Source organism: Erinaceus europaeus, chromosome 2 (assembly GCF_950295315.1).
Source record: "Erinaceus europaeus chromosome 2, mEriEur2.1, whole genome shotgun sequence".
Lineage (NCBI taxonomy): Eukaryota > Metazoa > Chordata > Mammalia > Eulipotyphla > Erinaceidae > Erinaceus > Erinaceus europaeus.
Window position 1 is genome coordinate 114,275,939 of NC_080163.1, and position 26,437 is coordinate 114,302,375.

Consider the following 26,437-nt stretch of genomic DNA (forward strand, 5'->3'; position numbering starts at 1 on the left):
CCTGATAGATTTCCTATTCTTTATCCCTCTGTGAGTATGGACCCAAGGTCATTATGTGGTATAGAAGGTGGAAGGTCTGGCTTTTGTAATTGCTTCCCCCCCGAACATGGGCGTTGACAGGTTGATCCAGCCTGTCTCTTTCCCTAGTCGAGTGGGACTCTAAGGAAGCAGGGCTCCGGGACACACTGGTGGGGTTGTCTGCCCTGGGAAGTCCAGTTGGCAACTTGTTAGCATCTGAAACCTGGTGTCTGAAAAAAGAATTACCATATAAAGCCACACATTGTTTACTAATCATGAACATAAAGGTCGGAATATTACAGATGAAGATTTGTGGGTCTCTGTTTTGTAGATAGCTAGTAGGCCTATTTTAGTTCTATTCCATAGGGCCCATGAGTAGACTAGTTTCTTGTTTGTTTGTTTGTTTCTTTTTTTGAGCCTGACATCTGATATGATCAAGTTGTTGATCAAGTTGTTATGGACCAAGTTGTTGTCTGGAGAGATGATGTCATGGCTGGAAAAAAGGCTAGGAAGCTGGATCAGGGAAGAGGGTAGCTCCCAAGTATGGGAAAGGTATATAAATATTGTTGACTCTAACCCCTATCAATTTGATCTGATCTGGGGCCCATATTCAGCTTAGGAGCCTATGTGACCTCTGCATCCCTGTAGATCTGAGCTCACATTATTTGGTCATGAGTAGGAACGTTCCAAGCTGCCCCAATATCAGGACCCATCTTCCTCAGGTGGAACATAGATATCTTGTCCAGCCTCCCTTCAGAGGATGGAACATTCTCTACCATTGTTTATCCACATTGAGGGCAAGGTCCTGTGGGGGCCCACAAAGGGGTCTATTGTGTTGTTCCTGATAGAGATAACCAGTAACAATGGAGAGAGGGATCTATTTGAGGTCTAGGCCCATCATGTCTGTTTGGGAATCTCAGGATTCCCTGACTAGGACCCCAGCTGATGGGATAGCCTGATAGTGACTAAAGAGTCATAGTTAAAGTATGCCAGTCTCTTGCCCTTATTCAACTTTTGCAGTCCTTACTTTGACAAGGTTAGGTTTAGAGTGACTGAGGGAAGTCTAATAGGAAGTAGGTAAGGAGAGTATCTTGGTCTAAGTAGAAACTATTTCATTGGACACTTTATGGTGTCTTTTTAGGTATTTCTACTTGCTGTCTGCATATATTGATTCAATGCAGGCTATTGTGTACTTTTGTTTTCAGGTATATATCAGTTCTATCTAGAGGGTTTTTTTTAAGTTTTATTTATTTATTATTAGATAGATACAGCGAGGAATTGAGAGGGAAGGGGAAGATAGATAAGATAGACAGACAGACAGATAGACAGTCAGACAGATAGGGACTAACAGCACTACTTCACCACTTGTGAAGCTTTCACCCTACAGGTGGGACCAGGGACTTGAACCTGCATTCTTGTACACTGTAATGTGTGTGCTTAACCAGGTGCACCACCACGTGGCCCCTAGTGGTTAGTTTTAAGTAGTGAAATTGTGTCAAATTCTATTGCTCAAAGGTTCAAGGACATATGGTTTTAGAGAATCTTGTGCACAAACTGGTCCTCCCAAGTTACCTGGCATTGTGTCCATATTGGTTAAGAGAAAGAGGTAGTCCATTCAATCACTGATGAGATAAGAATATAGGAGTTAGATTTCCTGTCTGGTCTTGTCATTGGTCAGAGGGGATCGATCACTCTACCTCCCTTGTCAAATGGAGATAGGGAATTATTGACAGCAAGCCAGATCCTGAAATGCAACGGGGCAGGCATGCTTTTCCATTGTCACTGCTTTGAGTTCCTGTCTCAAACCTTATAAAATTTTTACTCTCTAGAACTTTGCATTTCTTTCTTTTTTTTAAAGATTGTATTTATTTATTTATTTATTTATTTATTTATTTATTTATGAGAAAGATAGGAGAGAGAAAGAACCAGACATCACTGTGGTACATGTGCTGTCGGGGATCAAACTTAGGACCTCATGCTTGAGAGTCCAGTGCCTTGGCCACTGCGCCACCTCCCAAAGCACTTGCATTTCATTTCTGCTGCTCTCTCCTAATCATACCTTCTCCAGGTGCCCCTGGTTTGGGAAGAACTCCACTCTCAGACAAAGATTTAAGAGAGCATGGGGTGGGAGGGTGTGGAGAACTCAAGGGAATGACAAGACTATATCAGAAACCACTGAGGACATTTTGGGTGAACATGAAAAACCAATCAAATCTTGCAATGTTATGAGGAAGAAGGCCCTGGAAAGACCAGAAGCTGAGGGTGCTTTTGTAAATGGATATATTGTGGTAAGACTTTGAGATGAAATGTACTGCTGTGGATGATGGATTTTTCCCGTTCTGGAACCCCTTATTCTTCCTTGGATATTATGATGGTATTGTGGTTGCTATAAAATGAATACTGTGTTCTGCAAATTCACAGAGACTTAAGTCCCAGACTGATGGGATTTAAAGGTGGGGTCTTCAGGCAGTGATTAGGTTATGAGGTGGAGCCAACAAAAACAGAATTGGTTTCTTTATAAAGAGGGCCTGAAGAGCTTTCAGTGACTTCCACATATAAGGTCCCAGAAAAAAGCTGTTCGTGCATGAACCAGTAAGTCCTAAGCAGACACAGAATGTGCCCTTGATCTTAAACTCCACAACCAAGGGAGGAAAAATGTGTGTTGTTTTTAAGCCATCCATCTATAGTATTTTTATTGTGGCAACCAGACTAGGACAATGGTTCTAGTCTTCATCATTAACTCTGCGGCCCTACCTCCTCATACATGTCTCCCCAGAGGTTCAGAGTCTCCAGACATGGGCCAATTACAGGAGGCTCAAGTGGGATGGATGAAATTAACCCAGCATTTCTTCCTGCCCTTGGTACCAGAGAAAGCAAATCTCTGATTTTCAGAACTGTGCTTTTACCACATAATATTACAGGCAGGAGAAGTATTTCCTAATAAAAGTGATGGAAACTCAGTCACTTTGACATTTAAAGCTAGACTATACTGAGCTCCAGAATTGTGATAAAGGAAATTTTTGTCCTGGCAGGCAAGAAGGATTATATCAACACGCTCTAAGGTGCAGGAGAAAAGCAGTAATTTTCTTTCGATACTTTCCTCTGTTGTTCTCTTATTGACAGTGATGTTGGCATGCATTATTTGCAAAAGTTGTGGTGGTTTCATTTCATCAATGTGTGCTAAGCATTTTATAAGAAGATGAGACCAAATCTCACTGCTGACTTTATTGTAATCTAAACCACTCTTTAGACCAGGGTAGAGATTAACATGTGGGGGCCATGTGTGTGGGGGGAGCTTTGAACTGTGTCATCAGAATAATTAACATAAAGGGGAGTCAGGTCAGGCAGTAGTGTAGCAGTGTAGCGGGTTAAGTGCATATGACCCAAAGAGCACCTGTGTGTGGGGGGGGTCACTACAAATGGTGAAGCAGGTCTTCAGGTGTCTTTCTTTTCCCTCTCTGTCTTCCCCTCCTCTCTGGATTTCTCTCTGTCCTGTCCAACAATAGCAGCACCAATAACAGCAACAAGATGGAAAAATGGCCTTCAGGAACAATGGATTCATAGTGCAGACACTGAGCCCCAGCAAAAAAAAAAAAAAAAAAAAAAGGAATAATGAAAGCACTAGGGTTTGGTGGTAGAGCACAGAGCTTAAGTGCTGGAGGCTTAATGCTCAATATCTGGCACTACAAGTACTACAGTGATGCTCTGTAGTTTCTTTCTTTCTTTCTTCCTTTCTTTCTTTCTTTCTTTCTACCTATATATCTACCTACCTACCTATTTATCTATATATCTTTCTTTCATCAATTTCTTTTCAAAGAATAAAAATAAGAATACACACAAACCTGCATGCCCTTTGTATTGAGTCATCATCAGTCTCTCCCAAACAGAGTGCATGGTGTAACCTAGTTACACCCTTCTTCTTTTTATATTAGTTATTTAATAGTGATTACAAGATTATAAGATAATAGGGGTATAATTTCACACCAATCTCACCACCAAAATTCTGTGCCCCATCTCCACAGTAACCATCATAGATGGTGGATACCAGACTGAGAAGTCAAAGAGACTTGTTGAGCACATGTCAGAGCATCACTCTTTCCATGGTTTCATCCATATAATAGTAAACCATATTTTTTACATCTATTGCCTGTTCTAATTATACTTTTCTCATATAAGAATAATTTATAACATTTTACAGTTAACTAATAAACTTAAATCCCTTCTCTCCTTGCTGCTACTATTAAGGGTCCAGTGTTTGTTTACATGCCAGTGTTTGTTTAATACACAGACATCCACACCTGACACTGGCACAGACTATTTTCATTTCAACAATGTTCTCCCACATAGTATTGATTATAGTCTCAAAATGAATTGGAAGGGTGGATGGACAGGTTTTAATGTAGTCTTTTAAAAACACATATTTTTACTTATTATTATTATCATTATCATTATTATTAACGAGAGAGAGAGAGAAACATTGCTCAGCTCTGACATATATGGAATTAGGGAGTAAATCTGGGGCTTCATGCATGCAAGTCCTGTGCTGTACCTCTGAGCCACCTCAAACCCCCATGTAGTAATTTTTTTTTACTAGTGATTTACAAAATTATAAGATAATAGGGTTATTGTTCCACAGCATTCCCACCACAAAACTTCTGTGCCCCTTCCACTCCCCAATGATAACCACCATAGTTCACCCAAAGGGTTGGATATGGATTGATTATTTTTTCCAAGTTTATGTGTCTTAGTTCTCTATATTTCACATATAAGTGAAATCATTCCCACAGTTTTCCTTCACTTCCTTACTTAATTCACTAAGCATAATCAGCTCCAGATCCGTACATTTTGTCCTAAAGGACACAGTTTTGTCTTTTTAAATTGCTGAGTACTATTCCGTTGAATATATGTCTCATAACTTCCTTATCCAGTCATCTGTCAGTGGGGGTTTAGGTTGCTTCCATATTTTGGTTATTGTGAATAATGCAGCTATGAACATGGGGGTGCATATGGCCCTTCAAATCAGTGTTTTAATGCCATTTGTACCATGAAATAGTTATAGAGTTAAAGGAAATAAGACTAGAAGGTGTTGAATTCTCCAGAATTCTCACTGTCATCATGTCTTTTTTAAATTTTATTGGGGATTAATGGTTTGCAGTCAACAGTAAAATACAGTAGTTTATAGATGTGTAACATTTCTCAGTTTTCCACATAACAATTTTATCATCTAGATTCTCCTCTGCCATCATGTTCCAGGACCTGAACCCTCCTACCACTCTAGAGACCTTTACTTTGGTGCAATACATCAAACCCAGTCCAAGTTCTTCTTTGTGTTTTCTTATTTTTCAAATTCTTTTTTTTATTATTGGTGATTTAATAGTTATTGACAAAATTTGGGGGGAAGTGGGGTACAATACCATACACTTTCCACCACCAGAGTGCCATATCCTGTCCCCTCCATTGGAAGGCTCCCTATTATTATTTTTTTTCTTCTGGGCCTATGGACCAAAGATCTCTACAGAGTACTGAAGTCTAGCTTCTGTAATTGTTTCTCTGCTGGACATGGGCATTGACAGGCTAATTCATAACCCCAGCCTGTCTCTATCTTTCCCTAGTAGGGTAGGGCTCTGGGGACATGGGGCTCCAGGACACATTGGTGAGGTCAATTACTCAGGGAAATCAGGTTGGCCTCATGGTATTTTTCAACTTCTATGAATGAGTGAGATCATCCCATTTTCATCTTTCTCTTTCTAACTTATCTCACTTAACATCATTCCTTTAAGCTCTATCCCCATCATGAAGTAGACCCAGACCTGCTTACCCTCCCTTCTTCTCCCTTCTGCCCCTACTGTGGACAACAGTGTTGCCCTGCTGTAAACTGGAGCCAAGATTCTTCCTCCAGAATCAGCAAAATAGCTCACTTAGTTCACTACTTTGCCTTATGCAGGACCCTGGTTCAAGCCTGGTCCACACCACATTGAAGGAAGCTTTGGTGCTATGTTCTCTCTCTCTCTCTCTCTCTCTCTCTCTCTCTCTCTCAAAAAAAAAAAATGTTTTCCAGTGTTTCCACCCAGATGAAGTTTCACAGGACACATATTAGAGCTGGTTTCCCCCCACCTCAATTCAGAAAAGCAAAACTGCATAACTCTATACTTATTCATATGCTTTCCTATTCTCCTAAAATGTTCTTCACCCTTTAACCTCATAGGTAGCTTTCATTTCTCCTTCATCGTCTCTCAAGACCTGCAAATGTCAGAGAATCTTTCACATTATCCCAGAGACAACATGATGGCATTATCACAGCCTGGGTCTGACACTTGATTCTTCAGACTGTCTATGATATTTATTTATTGTTCCAGAGCACATCAATACATTTTTCCATCTCTTAATTTCTGCATAAGCATGATGTGTAAACACACATCAGATTTGTTAATAGGATACCTTCTCAGTTCTTCTAACTTAGAAGAATTTGATTATGCCTCATTGTTTTATGGCTCTGGAGTCCAAATCTCCTATGTCTTGGTAGTTTAGGGTGAGACTGTTTAACATTCTGGACATGATGAGGACAACAGGTACCTCTATTTGTCACATGATTGCAGCTCTGCTGTACAAATGAAAGAAATCCAAGATGGGCTATTTTGCAATAAACCCAAGAACAGTAACCATAACTTCTTAAAGAAACTTTTCCCATAGCAAATATTTTGTATATAGAGTTTCATGGAATATTTTAAAGGCTCTTATTTCAATCAATAAGATGGAAAGAACAATCCTTCTAGAGGAAAATCATATTACCATTAAACTGAATGACAAAGTTAAAAAGAAGGAGAAAGTAACCAACCCTAATATCTTACACATTTTCTTTCCAAATTAGAGTTTAGTATCATCCAAATATGTCCTCAATCCACCCTCCCATCAATATTAAAAGTTAAAAAAAAATAACGTTTATAGGACTGGGTATTCGGTCACTTGGATTAATACACAAGGTCACCTGGCTAGAAGATGGAAGAACTGGAACATTACCTCAGGGTAATGGGAATTCACATTTTCACAACAATTTTGATCAAATTACAAGGAAATGCAACTCTTTCAAAGGTGGTTATAAGATAAAGTCTAGTATGACAGTAGAACCTGTACTTGATCTTGAGATATTTTCTGGGCATGCTTCTTTGCCTTTGGCCATCATGTTTTGCCCAGTGTATTGTTGCCAAGAAAACTAGTGTTCTTATTAAAAAGCCAAATTGGGTTACAGGAATCGAGTACCAATACAAAACCCTTTTTAGTATCTTCAATTCAGAATAAACAAAGAAGCCTCAGATTCAGAGTTAAGATTCTGCAAATGACATTTTAGATCCACTGACAGTCAAAGGCATGAAGGGCTTGGCACATATAACATTTAGGCAATCTCACAATTTGCCAAACTTTAGCATCAGTCAGGACAGAAGCAGTCAAAGAACCAAAGGAAATATATCATTGAATGGCTGAGGTAAGGAAAAGGAAGGATTTCCAAGATCAACTCTCCTTCATGAGCTTCATGTAGTCCTTTTGGTCTTTTCCAGTCCTATCACTACCCCCACTCCTAAAAAAGTTCTACTTTACTGAATGAGACTATTAGCAATTTTTAAAGGGAGTAGAGGAAAAAGAGAAAGTTTTCTCATTGTCTATTCTTATACTCCTAACAGTCATCGTAGGGCACCACTTTCTCTATTACATCTAGTCTGGCCAAATGTAAGACCAACCTGTTTACAGACCTATAGTCGGGTGTGCGGCTTGGTCACTGTGAGAGTCTGAAAAGCCACCAATATCTGCATATGCTTTCTGTTGCTACCAGGGAAGCTGCTCAGTGGTAGAGCACAGGAATACATGTATAAGATGCTTTGCTCTCTCTCTCTCTCTCTCTCTCTCTCTCTCTCTGATAAATAAGTAAATTTTTACAAAAAAAAAAAAAGAAAAGAAAAGATTATCCTTTTGCTACTGGGATTCTAGCTGTTCTCTATGTGTTTTATAGCTGACACAAGGCAAACATTTAAGTTACATACTTTCTCAGTGCAAGCAATGCACCAAGCTGTAACAAGGCACCATTACTGAAAGGGAATCAAATCAGTGCCATGGAAGACATCACATCTCTTGCTGTCTGAATCCAAGACAGTTGTAGACAAAACAGTTATTTTAGTTTTCTTATCATTGCACAGTTCACTGGCTTCTTATATAGAAAATGTACCAACAAAAAAAAAAATCAGAACAGTTCCAGTTTACAGATGAAGACAAATGTGTCAATTTGTGTTCTAGGGTCATTGCAAAGATGTGGTGTGTGCGAAAATCCTCGAGCATATTTATTTATTGTGACTGATTCTTTGCAGACCATTTTTATATTATAACTTTGGAATGCCTGTTTCCATAAAGAACTCAATGAACCTAGGCAGAGACATGTAAACACATGACATTTTATAGTAAATTAAGGAAGAGAATACCAAGAGTAGAGAGTATAAGAAAGGAAAGGGATAGACTTTCAAAGGTAGAGGGATAAATAAGCCTAAATTTGGTATTTAACCAGTAAGAAAACTAAGTCCAAGAACCAAAATGTGTTTTTCACAAATGTCAGGCTCCATTTTGAGCATAGCCTTTGTGAAATTTAGTTCTATTGGAGAGTTATCAGGGGAAGTCCATGGAAAATGTTGGCATTCTCTTAGCCTTGAAGTCACTTAAGCTAGAAAGTCCTTATTTGTGCTCGCCTAATACTTAGTCCTGGAGGAACACAAGCCTTTCCACTCTAATCTAATGACCTACAGTGCTAGAGCATGATGATAACTATTAAAATTACTATGCCCTGAGCCTGGGGACAACATTATTAATGGACACTCAGAAAACACCTCACCTATTTCTGCGTGAGCTTTGCAAGCTGGCTAGTGTTCTACATCCTTGGGATAGAGCCAGGCTGAGCAGTTTTAAAACCAGGCTGACCTTAAAGTCATCGTGGCTAGATCCTGTGTCTCTTCCTAGAGGGTTCTTGCTGAATTCATCTTGAGACAGACTGGGATGATGGCTGCAGTTGTTTCTCTCTTCCCAATGTAGTCCTGCTGTTTTTTTTTTTCCTTGAGGGTTTTTTTTTTTAATATTTATTTATTTATTTATTTATTTATTTATTCCCTTTTGTTGCCCTTGTTTTTTTATTATTGTTGTAGTTATTATTGTTGTTATTGATGTCGTCATTGTCAGATAGGACAGAGAGAAATGGAGAGAGGAGGGAAAGACAGAGAGGAGGAGAGAAAGACACCTGCAGACCTGCTTCACTGCCTGTGAAGAGACTCCCCTGCAGGTGGGGAGCCAGGGGCTCGAACCCGGATCCTAATGCTGGTCCCTGCACTTCACGCCATGTGCGCTTAACCCCCTGCACTACCACTGGACATCCCCCCCCCCCCCAAGGGTTTTGACGAGATTTCACAACTATCTGATTTCACTACTCCTGGCTGACTTTGTTCTTTTTCTCATATACAGTGTCAGAGACAAAGATGGAGAGAGAGTGCAGAGCGCTACTCTACTGCTCATAAAGTTTCTTTTTTTGCATGATGTCTGCATGAGGTATACTGAGGCTCAAACCAGTTTCTCATGAATAGTAAAGTTTGTTCTCTGCTGGGTGAGAACAAATAAATATTTTATACTTTCTGATGACAGGCAGAGTAAGAGTAAGACTGGTGCTCTGGAGAGGAGAAAGACCTCTCTAAAATCATGAAACAACTCTGTACACTCAGTCGGAGTGTGGAGTGATGGCAACAGAAAAATCTGAGACAGATGTTTATCTCTAAGGACCTTCCAGAAATGTGGATACAAGAAATAGAAAAGCCACTCTATATCTGGCTTCAACCCTACATCAGAGGATGGATGGATGGATGGGTGGATAGACAGATAGATGGATGGAAAAACAAAATGATAGTTTTTAATTTACTCCATTATTTGTTCCTACAGGTGCATAGTCATTTCCTACATTTTCAGATGTGTGTACTTAAACTTAGATTAGCTTGTTATTTTGTAATTATTTCTTTCTAATTCAAGAAAGAAGGGGAGCACAGATCATTACTCCAACTTACCTGATGCCTCTGATCCAACACAGGGCCTCATGCATGCACATCCTGAGCTCTGCTTATGGCGATATCTAATATTTTAAGGCCCTTTGTCCAGAAATTAGAAAATCTGATCCAAAAGTCAATTCCACTAGCAGTGGTTCTCAAAGCATGGTCCCAACATTCCTCTATCTTCCCTGAACTCTTGTTAGAAATGTGCATTTGTCCTTATCCCCACTCCCCACCCCAGAACACACACACACACACACACACACACACACACACACACACACACACGCTCACACGCTGAATCAGGTCTGTGGTTGGGGCTACTACTCTCACTTCATCAGGCTTTCCAGATTATCCACTGCTCATGAAGGCCAGCAGGCTGGACCATTCCTTGTAGATACCAAAGCAGAGAGCGTATTGTTGCTCATTTAGAATGTGTCAGGTCTCTTCACTGAGCTTTATTCCATCTCTTATTCTCATCTATCCTAATGTCGCTCATCTGTCTTTTGTTGTTTAGGTCATTAACAAAAGGAATAGCTCTCTCAGTTCCACTCCTATTTGTCATATAGATAGATGGTACATAGATAAATGATAGAGTGGTAGATAGTAGTCAGATGTAATGTATGGTAGGGAAGTAGATGACAGATACAGATATGAAGATAGAGAGCAGGTAGATAATAAAAATACAAAATTATATGTAAATCTGTAGTAAGAAATATAAATATGTGACAGTTTAAGGAAATACTTTATTAAGAATGTAGGAAAATTTCAAATTATTATAAACTAGTCAATGAGAAAAATTTAACGAGTCTGTTTTTATTTTATTTATTTAATTTGGATGAAGACAGAAAAATCGGGAAGGAGGCTGGAGGAGAGGGATAGAGACACCTGCAGCACTGCTTCACTGCTTGTGAGCTCCCTCACTGCAGGTGGGGGCCAAGGGCTTGAACCAGGGTCCATGCTCATGATAATAAGTGTGCTCAACTAAGTGCACCACAGCTTGACCCATGAGGAAAAAAAATTAAAACCCTACATTTGCTTGAATAAATAGCTCAAATGATCACAATGAACCTCTTTTGTTCAATGACTTTCCCAATATTGGTTATGGAGAATGCTCTATGTGCACAGACATAATGAGTTTTCTCCTAAAAAATCAAAAGGATCAAGGAGATAGCATATTGGTTATGTAAAAGACTTCATGCCTCATGCTCTGAGGTTTCAGATTCAGTTCCCAGCACCACCTAAGTCAGAACCATGTAGTCCTAGGGGAGGGGGTGGCAGTTTAGAGCATGTATGGTTGAACACTGGAGTCTGACTGTCAGGTTCCTCTGTGGGAACAGACAGCAGGGATAGTTATTAAATATTTATGCAGCAGGAGGTTCTGTGTAATAAACCACTTTGGCTTTCTTTTTTTAAATATTTATTTATTTTCCCTTTTGTGGCCCTTGTTGTTTTTTATTGTTGTTGTAGTTATTATTGTTGTTGTTATTGATGGTGTTGTTGTTAGATAGGACAGAGAGAAATGGAGAGGGGAGGGGAATCCATAAAGGGGGAGAGAAAGACAGATACCTGCAGACCTGCTTCACCACCTGTGAAGTGACTCCCCTGAAGGTAGAGAGCCAAGGGCTCCAACTGGGATTCTTACGCTGGTGCTTGCACTTAATGCCATGTGCACTAATCCCGCTACTGCCTGACTCTCCCACTTTGACTTTGTATAGACACAGATATAACCATCTACAGATCAGTCTTTATCACTGAGAGAGGGTGAGAATGGCAAAAGTCATGATATAAGTGAGATTAAGTCTAAAAGGCTTTTACACATAATCTGTGATTACTTTGACTTCTGTCTTTATTTCTTAAACTCTGATCCTTCTTGCTCTCCCAAGACTGCACTTAAGTGTAACAATTCATAAGACTCCTGTACTGACATTCTGTTGGGAAAAGAATTCCCTATTTCCTGGCTACCTAGTTAGTACATGATAATAAACCATACATATACAGCATACTGGCACATGCAGCACTTATAAAGACACAGTCTATTCTCTAAGATTTTCACACAGTCACAGCTTTGCTAGATAACTGACATTCTCATTTGAGCAGTTTTAATATCTATTCTGACATCAAGGATTCTGTTGCAATCCTTGGTCCCCTCCTCAGACAACAAATGAGAATATTCTTTTCTTCTGTTGCAACAGCTTCTCGGATTTTTTTGTTGTCATTACTCCTACTGAGTGTACGGAGTTGTTTCATGATTTTAGAGAGGTCTTTCTCGTCTCCAGAGCACCAGTCTTACTTTTACTCTGCCTGTCATCATTTGTCTACTCAACACTTTTTCCTGAGTGCCAACAGCATCTCCAGTACTGCTCCATGGACTATGGTGCCCAGGTTGAAAGAGAGAAAGAGAGAGAGGGAGAGAGGGACCCAAGTGCAGAAATACAGGGCTTCAGAAAGCCAGCTGGCTAACTCCTCACAGCACTGTTTCACTCTAATCCCATCCATCCTAGAAAATGTGATTAAAAAATCAAGGCTTTTGTGTTCATTTAAAAATCAAAGAGTGAAGAGCTTATATAGGATTCATCTATAGCATGATTACAGGAAATTCATTAAGAGAACATAGAATTATTGAGAGGCTTTCAGAGAACAAGGCTGGATTATCAGATGATAGAGGAAACTCAGACTAGTGACCAAATTTCTCAACCAACACCCAACACGAAAAAGTGGTCACTAGATGGCAGCAGAGACCTATGTTTCCTTCCCCATAAACCCTGGGGGAAAACCTGAAACATAACTTTGTCACAAAGCCAGCCTATCTTCTCTGACAGCCACTTCCCATCTTCTTGGTCCTTATTATCAAGAAATTAGTTGATACGAATCATGTCACTTTTATATATGATCTGGGCAAAGAAAATGTCCTGTGAAAGTAACATCAAAAATTGGTAGTCATTGGTTATGATGATTTTCCTTTCTCAAAGATGTAGAAAATAGATTTTTCTACATGCCAGAAAAAAGGTGTTGGCATTAATCACTTTAAACAGAATCCAAGGGAATTCAAATGTATCCAATAACCCTGAGTTTGTCACAATCACATGGAAAGGGAATCAATTCTTCAGGTGACACCAAACATGGCCAGTGGGGCCCCTAAGAATTAAAACTTACCTATGCATCCCAGTCTAGACTGGATATATTTGGGAAAGCTTTTTTTTTTAATATCAGGGCTTTTCTTTGATTACACACATCATTAAACATTACAGCACCAGAATCAGACACCATTTCTCAAGAAGTTCATGCCTCAGCTTCTGAAAGAGATCAGTGTTTCTTAATGAGGGGTTGAAGGAGACCCCTAGGAGCACTAATTGGGTCTGAAAAAAAAAGTGTGTGTTTTGTCCATGTGCAGAGAAATAGGTTCCTTTGTCAATCTCATTTCAAGTCTGAGAGAACCTGTTCCTTTTTTCTCCAGGGGGAGTTTAATCCACATGCCAGGGTCTGTGGGTACCCCCTGAATGGGGTTTGTTCTGCCTTCTGCCTGCAGTGATGGAGGAGACTGAATAGGATTCTACATGTGGCACAAAGACCCATCAATTCCAAGATGGCAGCACTCCTAAAGACTACTTGGGAATTTGCATTTATTGTAGTAGATGGTGAAGCCTCTTGTTGCTGATGGTTGGAGGAGAGACTAGGTGCTTCCATTTCAAAATCATGATCAGTTTTTATACTCACATTCTAATGTAGCCTGGAGACCTTTAGGACAAGTTAGTTGTAGGAAAAATAAAGGTATCATATTATGGAACTGCCTGCCACTTGAATTAATCTTGAAGCTTGAGAGGAAAGTGCAAAGGAACAAACACTATGACTACATCTTTAGAATGGGATTAATGGTTTACCTGAGACACTCACTGGTGTGGGTCAGCCTTGGTCATGCTATGATAATTGCAGAGAGGATAGGACAGAATCCCTCTTACCAACCTGTGGTTTTCCCCTATTGGTGGGACTCTAAGCCTTTTCAGTTAAGACTTAAATTCTTTAAATGTTTTTTAGAGATGAAGATTCAATTATGTATCTCCCCTGCCCTTCCCACTCACTACCATCCCCTACAATGCCTGCTTAACACTTGCATGTCTACCAGATACTGTAGGTCTATTATTAGGGACTAGGAGGAAATTACCTTCCATCAACCATTACTGCAGTTCCAGCCAGACCTCTTAGCTACCTTCATCCCTTTTCAGATTGAGATTCTTTTCATTCTGAAAGTCACTACCCAAAGACTAGACATCAGGCCATTTCAAGGCAACCTCGGAGGGTGTGCCTACATGCCTCTCTTGTCACCAGACCGCAAAATCAATTCTGGAGACACCTACATCTGAAAATTTCATGACATCTTAAGTTTGTTTGGAAATAGGCCTGTTACAGTTCTAAACAGGGAAGAAGAAAATCGCCCTCGCTCCTTGTAAATAGTCACCTGAGTAAAAGCGATTTCTGACAAATAATAATATTAATAACAATACGTTTATTTTTCTACTTTGAGTGGAGCTCCTACAGTTCTCTCCACCTGCCTTTGGTTTCTGAGATAGGTAGGGGGCTCCTCTTGGCTCCACAGGGAAGAAGGGCGCAGTGGAAGCGACTAGCCTCTGCCCCCGCAGAATCCCTCCAGTCCGCTCGAGTGGCGGGGTGGCGCTGCCTCTCCGTGTGCGTGGCGTGGGTGTCCCCCACCCGTGCGCACCCAACAAGTCCCGGCTCTCCAGCCTGCGCAGGGCTGCGCTGGAGGCCGCACTGAGCTCGGTGCGGGGCGGGATCGGAGGCCCGGGGCGCTCTGGGACTGGCTCCGTGTACTGCCCCGTTCTTTCCCTTCTCCGTGGGGAGGGATGGTTGAGTCCAGCCGCCACGGTCGGGGCTCCAGGGGCTTCTAGGAGCCCGTCTCTGGCGCTCTCCGCCTTCCATCACCCTCCTGGCTCCCTCCTCCCCCCGCGCCCCTCCCGCCTCTCCCACTCGCTGGCTCTCCCTCCAGCTGCCTGGGCTCCCGGGCGCTCCAGGCGGCGCGCGCTTCTCTCCCCGCAGTTTCGCCGCCTTGGTGCCTTCCTGCCCCGCTCGGCCCCAAAGCCCCGGCCGCCGGATCGGAGCTCTCAGCCTTCAGTCCCGCCGCGACCCGGGACCAGATGCGACCAGAGGGGACCCGATGCTAGGAGAGGGGACTCAGCCAGGCGCCCAGACCCGCAGGAGGCGGCGGCCGCGCGGCGGCCCCAGGACCCGGCTCCCTCTCCTCTCGCCCTCCGCCGGCCGCCCGGCTCCGCGTAGCGCCCCGCCGGCCCCCGGAGGAGCCCCGGGGCGCCCGTGAGCACGGCCATCGGTGTCGCGTGCGCGTGGAATATCTGCAGACATGACTGCGCCCTGGAGAGCCCGGCCGCCGCTCCTGCTCCTGGGGCCGCTGTGCTTGTGCGCCGGGCTTCTCGCTGCAGCCAAGGGTAAGAAGGGTTGTCAGCGCCCTGGGAAGCCGGACTCCTCCACCCCAGTCCCCTCCGGGGCAGAGCACCACGCCGCTGGCATCTGCCCGGGTGCGAGTGGTGGGGGGCTGGGAACTCTCCGACGCGATGCTCGGGGGCCGAGGCTGGAGAGACCCCAGCTTCCCTGGCAGTCTTCCTTCACCACCTTGATCCACCCCTTACTCCCCCAACCCCTGCCTCTCACTTGGCCCAATGTAACTGTCTCCATTTACTTAGGGCTTGGGAGATGTGGGTTGAGGGGTGGGCTGTTGAGGAGAAGGGAGCAGAACCCCATTTGGTCTGAAACTGCGCTGTGGCAGGCGATGCTCCCTAATCTGAGCGGTGGGTATTACTGGCGACACGGTGTGTGTGTGTGTGTGTGTGTGTGTGTGTGTGTGTGTGTGTGTGTGTGTGTGTGTGTGTGTGTGTGTGGTGTTGTTGCGGAGCTTCCTGGGACTTTGTGCCAGAATTCTGGGCACCTACTAAAGTGCCCAGGCCATCGGCCTGGCAACTTCAGGTTCCCTGGATGGGGGGGGGGGGCGGGAGCCCATGGGCAAATCTTGCTGCTGTTGGGTTTGCAAGCTCACCACAAACTTCTACCCCCACCCCCACCGTAACGCACCCTCCCCTTCCTCTGGACATCCAGGAGGTGCCCAGTGGAAGACTTGGTCAGCCTTTCCCCAGCCATTCTCACTCCCTACTTTGCTCCTTGCAAGTTGCAAATTGCTGGCTTGGTGCGTGGAGGAGGCAGGTCGATCTGGCCAGGGTCCCAGCAGAGATGTTTAGCTTGTGTTTTAATGGTCTCTTTCCAGAACACTCCAGGGCACCTAAAATGACTCCACTGGGGACGCTACTAGATTGGGAGCTTCGTGAATTTGGTTTTCTCCTTGAAATGAGTTAGGGAATGTGCTCCCTTAACCAGCCTCCAGGCTGCAACCTAAGGACTGGCTGGGGCTCCTACACTAGTCTATTCTCTGTGAAGGAAAACAAGCTCCCTCTTGATGGGGGGTGGGATGGAGGTGGGAAGAGGGTTGATTGATTTCCACATTGCAAACTGCCTGCCCTCTCCCTTATTTCATACTCCTCGGAAGTTACCCCTTTCAACCAACATCCCAAAGCCCCAACAGTTGAGGATATTTGTGTCTGTACAGATTTGTTTCTTTGCCTCCTTGATGGATGGAGCTAAATCTCGTGGTTTCTTTTTCAGTGATCACCCTCCCCATCCCCAGCCTCAAATGCAATACCCCTTCCTCTCTAGATTCTCCCCTGTTCCTATTTTCCCATAGTCTCTGTCTTCCCTGTTCCAATTCAGTGTGACTGACAAGGCAAAGGAGGACTAGATTTTCCATTAGGAAATTCCAGATGGACCTGGTCTGGGGAACCTGGCTGGTGGAATGGGATGCTGCTAGGTTCCTTGGTCTCTGAGTGTCCAGCTCCTCCAGAGAGCAGATTTGAGGCTTCTGCCCCTTTCCAAAACCATGCCAGTGCAAAGAGCTGTCTGGGAGAACATTCCCAGCACCCTTCCGGCCCCCCACCCCATACACATTAACCCAGGGAGCAGAGAGTGTTGGATGCATTTGCCTAATCCCGGATCTAGAGGGATCCTGCAGACATTGACCCTCTATGGGTATGCCCTGCTGGGTCCATAGGTGATGGCTGGTTCCACCACTGAGAGGCACCCTCTCGTTGAGCATGAGTCCTGGCAGCTGCCTCGGGTCTTCCTGAGTTGGCTGGGAACCGAGATGAGGGAGAAGCTATGGTGAGGGCAAAGAGAGCTGTGCCCTGGGCAGTGTGCACTGTGTGTGTCTGTGTTTCTGGCTCAGGGAGGGACCTGGGCAGGACCTGGATTTGCTCAGTGCAGCCGAGATCTGGAGAGGAAACACCTGCTACGCACGCAACTCACTCAACAAACTTCCCGCCCCCTTTTCTGGGGTCTAAGCCCACCACACCTGCAAGAGGGGTGGACCTCGCGCGCTACTCCCCCCTCTTGGCAAACACACACCTGCTGTTCAGCCTCCAGCGCTGGCACTGTCCATTGCCGATGTTCCGTGCACTACCTGCACCCTTCCCACGCAATTAGCAGGGGCTGTTGCGTGGAGCCACGGGCCTGCTGGCACTGCTGCTTAGCAATCCGCACACGTGCTCTGAGGTGCGTGCGCCCACGCAGCCAGGGCACAGCAGGGGTGGGGGCAGATTGTACCCCTGGATCTCAAGGGATCACCCACCAGGGGAGGAGAATGCTTGCTTCCCCTACCCAGGAGTGGCCTGGGGGGAGGGGTGCCCCAAAACTAGGTTGTGACAACAGCCAAGGAAAAGTCTAGGGTCCCAGCCACTTGCGTGCATGCTGCGATTGTAAAGTGTGCGCGCCTGCGAGAATGTGTATGATTGGAAAAACGTGTGTGTTTTTGTGTGTGTGTGTGTGTGTGTGTGTGTGTGTGTGTGTGTGTGTGTGTGTGTCTGCAATTGTTTGTGCGCATGGCTGTGCTCACTGAGCTGTAGCTTGGTTGAGGAAGTAGTTGGCAAGCTTGGGGTCAGGGGTGCCCATTGGGTCAAGTGGAAGCGCAAGTGGCCCTGTGGGAGGGGGCTGCAAGCAGTCAAGTGTGGGGGGATGTTGGTTTTGAGGGGCGGAGGTCGCCCACATTCGTGCGCCCTGGCTACTGGGGCAGGCAGGGTCTTCTTCCCCAGGCAGTGTAAAGCCCCCAAAGCTTTAGTGGCCAAGTTCGGATCTGTAGCACTGGTTGAACCTTTGGCTCTGGCTTCAGCCTGCTCTCAGGCACCCTGGGGCGCTGCGTGCAGTGGGCTTTCCCGAGGTGTAGTGCAAGCTAGGGTGCTTCTAGGAGAGCTGAGCGGCTTACCTTCAGGCGTCGGCTCCCGCTGGGGGGAGGCAGACTGAGAATTGGAGAAGCTTGGAATGGATTCATGACCTGTTTGTGGAGTCGTGAGAAGCTGGAGGCTTCTGATTGCGGTCATTTGAACCCTGTCCCCTATTTCCCTAGGTCACTGGCATGAATTCATGGTGTTTTATGCTTCACTGCGACTTTGAGGACACTTATAATTTGTTTTACTTTCTCTTTTCTTCTGCTTTACTAATTTGTTGTGAAGGTGCAATCCCAGCTGCGCCTATAGGGTCCTTAAAGAATACATTTTCTGAGACTGCAGGAGAGGGAGGGTTTTCCAAGCATTTTTATTAGATTGTATCATTCATTCCTTCTGTGAGCTCTCAGATTGGCACCCTTTTACAGAAGCTGCTCTTTCTGCTGTTTAGGCATGAAAAAAAAAAAGTTTGTTTCAGATTGTTTCTTGCCTAAATGTAACAAAGCGGAGGAGAAAGAGGAGGAAGGGGCGGGGAACATGGACAGAATGCGGTGATTTACACACTTAACTCAGAAAAACTTCTTCCAAAGGAGTACTATCCAGCCCTAAGAAGTATTATCCTGTCTTCACTCTCCCTTGGAGGGAGAACTCAAATGGTTATCAAGATGAGTTCTGCACTTCACTAACTACTTAGCAAAAGGGTATATAGCTTGTATTGTCAAATTTCCATAGAAGCTATATAACCCAACACACACGCACACGCACACACACAGTGATAGGGGAGAATTTCCTTTCAAACCTGCCTATATCTAGATGAATTTACATGTTCATAATTCATGTCACCAAGAAGGAATGTAGGATACTGAGATGTCTCCTTGGCTGGTTCAGTTCCTCTATGGCAGGGCCACTCCACATTTACTCTCTCTGGGTAAGCTAGACACTCCTGTGAATTACTAGCTAACACACACATAAATTCTCTCTCATCTAATATAAAGTCAGTATTTCTGCATTCAGAATATGTTGGGCCGAGCCAATCATGCTGTATTCTTTCTGTTGTGTTGTCATGGGAATTATTATTTTTACTTCCATTTAAAACTGTTAATCCCTAAACTATAATGCATCTGGAGCAAACACCTACGTAGTTTCTAGTTTGGGTTTTTCAAACCTTTAACCAGGCAAGCCAGGGGGAGGCTTTCTTGGGGACTGGCAGGTTTTGTAAACTTGAATAGTAGGACAATGGGATCTCATTAAACAATTCTAGAGAAACAAATAGTAGGTAGTGAAGTGGCAGAGAAATTCCCTCAAGACTCCAGCATCTCTAAGAGGCCTTTGTGAGCAAAGGGAATCACTATTTTTATATTGGCTTTCAGCTAGCTGATCATGCTTGATAAGAAGGCAGCCACAAGGACAGTGCTGAGATGTTCCTATAGGCAGAAACAGCTCCTCCTGGGGCAGTGCTTCCTCTTGCTCCTGTTTACTGTCTCAAACAAAGGCCAGTGGTGCTTAGAAAATGTCAAGGAAATGGTTGGACTTCCTTTAAGAAATAGAACAAAAGCTCTGTAGCCAGAGTGCTGGTTGCAGAGGATATAGCAAATGCAGTGTAGATGGTTCTAAGCTGTTAAAATGCAAATGGCATATGAAATACTCTATGCTCCAATGAATTCTAAATGTGCCTCAGATCATTTTTCTGCTGAGCTCATAGTGAAAATAAGCCATAACATGTTACACACATGCAATTTAAACTACACATTCCTTTGGCCTTTTATATTGTTTCTTGTTAAGTTCATCTACCTCCAGAATGAAAAAGTTGAATAAGTAGTCCTAACTCAGAGTACATGATTAAGTATGCCAGTTTATTTTAACCATAATTGGTTTAGTCAATAAACCAGAGGCAATCATGCATGTCAAAGTATTTGTAGCTTTAGGTTATATGGAGATATTTGAAAACCTGATGATCTCCATACATTAGAATAGGATCATGATTTCCTAGGAACATGATTTCTTTAGCAAAGGTAACTCATAGAATCAAACAAAAGTGACTCTCTGTGGTCCAGATACCACAGAAACCAAAGGTTGATGCTGTTTAAATAGTACCGTGTATGTCTATTCTACAGCAAATAAATCGATATAATACCATGTATAGTAAATAAATTGATATGTTGGCTGGAACTGAAACTCGTTTGCCCTAAAGGAAATCAGTTTGCCCTTTCCTTCAGTTTCATTTGCTATTGTATTTAGGTCAGGGTCTGCCTATTTTAAAGCAACCTATCCCTATGAAAACCAAATCATTGTATTTATGTATTTGTTCAGGTGCAAGGGATTAAAGGAAGTTTCACAGTGACACTATAACCTTAAATGTTTGACCTTTTTGTTTGTATTTAAGGTGGAAATTAGCATAGATATTGATAAGTAATAATTAAAATCTCAATATGTAAAAGGAGACTAGACAAAGCTTGTGCAATATCTTTTAAGCCACATGAGTCCTGTGGAATCAGTGCAGCCTTTGAGAATTGGGAACACTTTTCGACGTATTGTGACAACACGTATTTTTCATACTATGTCATCCTTAGACTTGTAGATACTGGCATTGTACATTGTAACCAAAATGTATAATATTAAATAGTTTTGCAAACTTTCAAGAGAATCACTTAAGATCTTGAATAAATGTATATTTTAAGGTTTCTCCCTCAAATTATTCTCATTAAATGTGCTTTAGACAGTTTCAAAAATCTACCAATACTTCTCCATCTAAATACCATTACTTATCTAGCTCCAACCTACTTACTTATATATTTCCTTTTCCCTTCCACAGAAAGCCATCACAGTCTAATAACCTATTCAGTGAGTGTTCATAGGCTAATTAGCCCACTCTGATTTCATGATGAATATATTTTATTATGAAATGCTGCAATATTTCAGAAAAATTCTGCTTTATCATTAATGCCTCCATTACAAGTGTTCGTCATTTTATGCTGCATAAGCATTTAAACAGTGGTTTTACCACAAAGCTGAGATTCAAACTTCTTGTCCATAATGTTTATATTATGGGAAAACCTCAAGGGACGTTATACACTTTCATATGAAAACATCGTGTGAATGAATTATTTTTCCTTTAATATTTAGTATGCTTTGATATAATTAGTGTTGTGTAGGAAGGAACTAATGTTAGATTGCAATTGAAATTATTTGTAGAGTTATCTCTAATGACTAAAAACCTTTGAAATTAATTGTGAATTCAAAGCAGTGTTTCTAGATGCCTGGTATATCCTTTGCCTTTATATATATATATTTCTCTGCTTGTTTTTAATAGGATGTGTCTTTATTGATATTTTATAAATGAGTAATTTCCTACATAAATCTGATAATTATGTAAAAATGTATGAACCTCATAGATCATTCTCATCATGACAATACAAGTCTGAACAATTGACAATCACTGTGATTCCTAAAATCCTTTTCTGATGACTCTCTGGGTACATGTTTACTCTGTTTTCTATCAGTAAATTGATAAACACAAATTTCTGATATTTATGCTAATAAGTATACTTCAGGGTTGCAGATGATAAAACATAGTTTCTTTTGAGGGAAATGTTGGACTGTCTGTGTTGTATTCCCTCTTCTTTCAAAGACTGGACCTGAAGAGAATGTTCAAAGACCATCAATAATGTTTGTCTGTCTCAATGTTCCAAACTCTTTTTTGTAGTTAGGCAAATGATATACTTTAATGTAGAATACAGCTGTGAGTCATTAAAACTTGCAGGCTATGATTGGCACCTCACACAGAAAAGAAGAGGGACCCTCCCCACATGAAAAGGTCACATTTTTACAAAAAACTAACAGAATGAAACAGACACTTCTTTTTAATGTACTGGAAATGTAAATTTCCTCAGTTCAGTCTTGCATGCCTTGTTCTGGCTCATTCTTTTTCTCCTTGCTTTACAAATGACAGTTATTGTGAACAACTTAAGAGTGATCCCGCCCTTTGGTTTTCTTTTGTGTATGGTGCTGGCTGTGTTCATGAGGTTGCAGGTTGGCTACTCCCAAGTACCTGTTCCAGCTTAACTAGAAACAATATAACACTTCCAAATTTCATACATTCCCATAATTTTTTAGCTTTAAATAATGCCAAGAGAAAGATAAATGAGAAGAATCATCTTTTTACTGTTAGATAGACTTGTTTTTAATTTATTGAAGTTTATTGATACTATAATTACTCTCAGTAGAGGAAAATATTCAAATTGTTATTGCTATTACTTTTTTATTTTTATTTTTTTTTTTTTAGCAATGAAGACCTTAGGAAACAAACAAAAGTATTGGAGAGTCCAGACTATTATGTAGATTTTTAAAAATACATAAATTATTTAATTTCATTATATAATATATCATATACATGTATGTATGTATAATATATATATACATATATGTACATATATATATAGAGAGAGAGAAAGAGAGAGAGAGAGACACCAGAGCACTACTCAGTTCTGACTTAATTGTGATGCTGGAGATTGAACCTGGAACTTGTATTTATTTATTTATTCCCTTGTTTTATTGTTATAGTATTATTGTTGTTGTTATTGATGTTCTCCTTGTTGGATAGGACAAAGAGAAATGGAGAGAGGAGGGGAAGACAGAGAGGGGAGAGAAAGGTAGACACCTGCAGACCTGCTTCACTGCCTGTGAAGTGACTCCCCTGAAGGTGGGGAGCCAGGGGCTCAAACCTGGATCTTTATGCCAGTCCTTGCGCTTTGAGCCACCTGCGCTTAACTGTCTGGCTACCGCTGGACTCTCGAAACTGGGACTTTGAAGTCTCAGGCATGAAAATCTTTTTTGCATTACCATATGCTGTTTCTCCACCCTCTTAAGTAGAATTATAATAATAATTTTAATCCCTTGAAGAATTTGATGTGTCTCAACTAGTATCATTCAGTTCAAATGTAACTAGAATCTATGAACCTTCCTACTTGCTTACATGTTTAATAAAAAAGAATCTGGGATATCTTTACGGAGCTATCATTCTCATTTTAAATTAAACTAAAATAACTTGGCTCAATTAGTGTGTACTAGAATACTAGACAGTAAAAGACAGTAATATCATGTTCCTGATAGCTTTTGGAAAGGGGTTCCCAGAGATGGGAGAGAAAATCTGAGCAGAGCATTACCTCATCACATGTAGTGCTAGTGATCATACTTAAGGCTTCATGCTATCCAAACCAACAACAACAGTGTGATACTTTTTGGGCCATGAGGATATTTATTTTCTTTATTAATGTCTTGCATTCGACAGGGGAATTAATGCTTTACATTCGACAGTAAATACAATAGTTTGTACATGCATAACATTTCTGAGTTTTCTATCTAACAATACAACCCCTACTAGGTCCTCTGGACTGTTATTTTTTTAAGCATAATGAAGAACCAGTAAAATGGCAAACATGTAGATAAACCTATATACATGATGCATTCTCCTCTGTCTCCTTGTAGTTAAAAGGTGAAATATAGAAGAATATAAATTATTATCTTGGGACTGTTGCCTGAATTATGCAAAAATGCATGGAATTTGAGAATACTCTTCATTTTTTACTCAGTCAATGTGTTATAACTTTGTCTGGATTAGGAGTCCATTTCTTTGAAAGCAGAATCTTTGTCATTTTTCCCCTATGATTATTTCTATGATTATTTCTGCCCCTAAGGCATTTCTTGTTTGTTGTAATAGCCTGAAGGATTTAATACTATTATGAATTTGTTGGGGTGGAGGGAAGCACTCTCTGGATTACTAGTGATATGTATGTTTTTATCACCAAAGAAGAGGAGAGGAGAAGAGAGAAGAGGGAAAGAGAGGGGAGGGGAGAGGAGGAGAGGAGAAACCAGAGCACTATGTTGGCACATGTGAACAAGTGACATTGTGGCTAGAACAAGTAACCTCAGGCATACAAGTCCTAAGCTACCAAGGGAATTATTTACCCAACTTCATGCAATGTGTAGTTTCACATACAATATATATTTTACTGAAGACAGTGTCACAAGGACAGTTCCTGACATTGAAAGATCTTTAGAAACTGACCAGAATCTCTCTTTCTAACTCTCTGCTATTTCTCCTGCTAATGACTTCCTCTTCAGTCAAAGTATGTGGTACACATCCTAAATGCATATCTGAATGTGCCCTGGCTCCTATTATCTCAATTCAAACCAGGTTGGAGGCCACCTCTTACCATCCTTTATAAGTTAGCATTCATTAGTCCTCAAGCAAGAAGTTGTGGTTATTTGCTTGTTGTTTTGGTTTCTGTTTGTTTATACTGTTCTTATTCCCTTAGCCTCAGTGACCTGGAGAATTGAAATATTCTCTTAAAAGTATCAGGCTGGCAGCATTTGTTGATCAATTCACTGTGTCTTAAGTGCTAATAAACAAACGGTTTTATGTACTCAATTCTACCAATTTTCATTGAGCCAACTAATGTATTATTAACATTTTGTGAAGAGTCAGAGTTTTTTAAAAGAGTATTTACTTATTCATTCATTCTTATATTTGTTCATTCACTCATTCATTTTTTAATATTTATTTATTTACTTATTCCCTTTTGTTGCCCTGGTTGTTTTATTATTGTAGTTATTATTGTTGTTGATATTTGTGTCATCGTTGTTATATATGACAGGGTGAAATGGAGAGAGATGGGGAAAACAGAGAGGGGGAGAGAAATATAGACAACTGCAGACCTGCTTCATAGCCTGTGAAGCGACACCCCTGCAGGTGGGGTGCCGGGGGCTTGAATCGGGATCCTTACTCCAGTCCTTGCTCTTTGCGCCACATGTGCTTAACCTGCTGCGCTACTGCCCAACTCCCTCATTCATTCATTTTTGTGCTGAGTAAGGGAATAAACCTAAGTCCTCATACATGCATGATACCCTTGAATACCATCTTTGTTCCAATTTTTTTCTATTTTTAATAGAGAGAGATTGAAGAGAGGGAGAGACAAGAGAGCAAGGATACCACCACTTTGCTCTAACATACAACATTCACCGTGTCCACACATGGTGCCATGCTTAAAGCCAGGGCCTACTACACATCCAGGTTTGTGTTCTACTACATGAGATATCTCCTGACTCCATAGAATTTTTTTTCTTTATTGGGGGGGAGTTTTAATGATTCACAGCCAACAATAAAATACATGTACATGTTTAACATTTTTCAGTTTTCCACATAATAATTCAACTGTTGGGAGTCAGGCGGTAGCATAGGGGGTTAAGCGCATGTGGTGCAAAGCGCAAGGGCTGGCATAAGGATCCCAGTTAGAGCCCTGGCTCCCCACCTGCAGGGGAGTCACTTCACAGGCAGTGAAGTAGGTCTACAGGTGTCTATCTTTCTCTTCCCCTCTCTCTCTTCCCTTCCTCTCTTCATTTCTCTCTGTCCTATCCAACAACAATGACATCAATAACAACAATAAAAAGGACAATAACAGTGAATAAATAAATATTTAAAAACACAAAGAAGTAATTCAACCCTCTAGGTCCTCCTCTTCCATCATGTTCCAGGACCTGAACCTTCCCTCCATCTCAGAGTCTTTTACTTTGGTGCAATACACCAAACCCAGTCCAAATTCTGCTTTGTGTTTTCTTATTTTTCAACTTATTATTATTAGTGATTTAATAATGGTAGACAAGAGGGGTACAATTCATACAGTTCCCACCACCAGGGTACTGTATCCCATCCCTTGCATTAGAAGGTTCCCTATTATTTATCCCTCAGGGAGTGTGGGCCAAAGATCTCGGACCCATAGAATTTCTATTTCCTTTTTACCTTCATAAAATCAATGAATACTAAACACTTTTCACTTTTATGCAAATGGGGGAAATTCTGGGTCACATAAAGTTAAACACAGATTTTTCTTTATGATCTGTGGAAGGTAGTTAAGGATGGTTTCTTGAAGTCACTGGGCATGATTTATGTATTTATTACCTAGTCTAGACATTAAAATCATTAACATTGAAATTACATTCTATCCAACTGTTCTCTTTAGTTCTTTTTTCTATTTTATTTGTTTTTAATTTTTTATTTATTTAAAAAAGGAGACA

The 26,437-nt window shown here is 41.7% G+C and overlaps 1 protein-coding gene across 1 annotated transcript in view; it reads left to right on the forward strand.

Annotated features, from left to right (window-relative positions):
* Positions 1-14,859: 14,859 nt before the first annotated feature.
* CSMD1 (CUB and Sushi multiple domains 1) overlaps positions 14,860-26,437 on the forward strand; it is a 1,841,590-nt gene continuing 1,830,012 nt past the window's right edge. Inside the window, exon 1 of the mRNA XM_060184943.1 lies at positions 14,860-15,535. Within this exon, the coding sequence (XP_060040926.1) occupies positions 15,451-15,535 (85 nt within the window). The 5' untranslated portion in view covers positions 14,860-15,450. The remainder of the gene's footprint in view (positions 15,536-26,437) is intronic.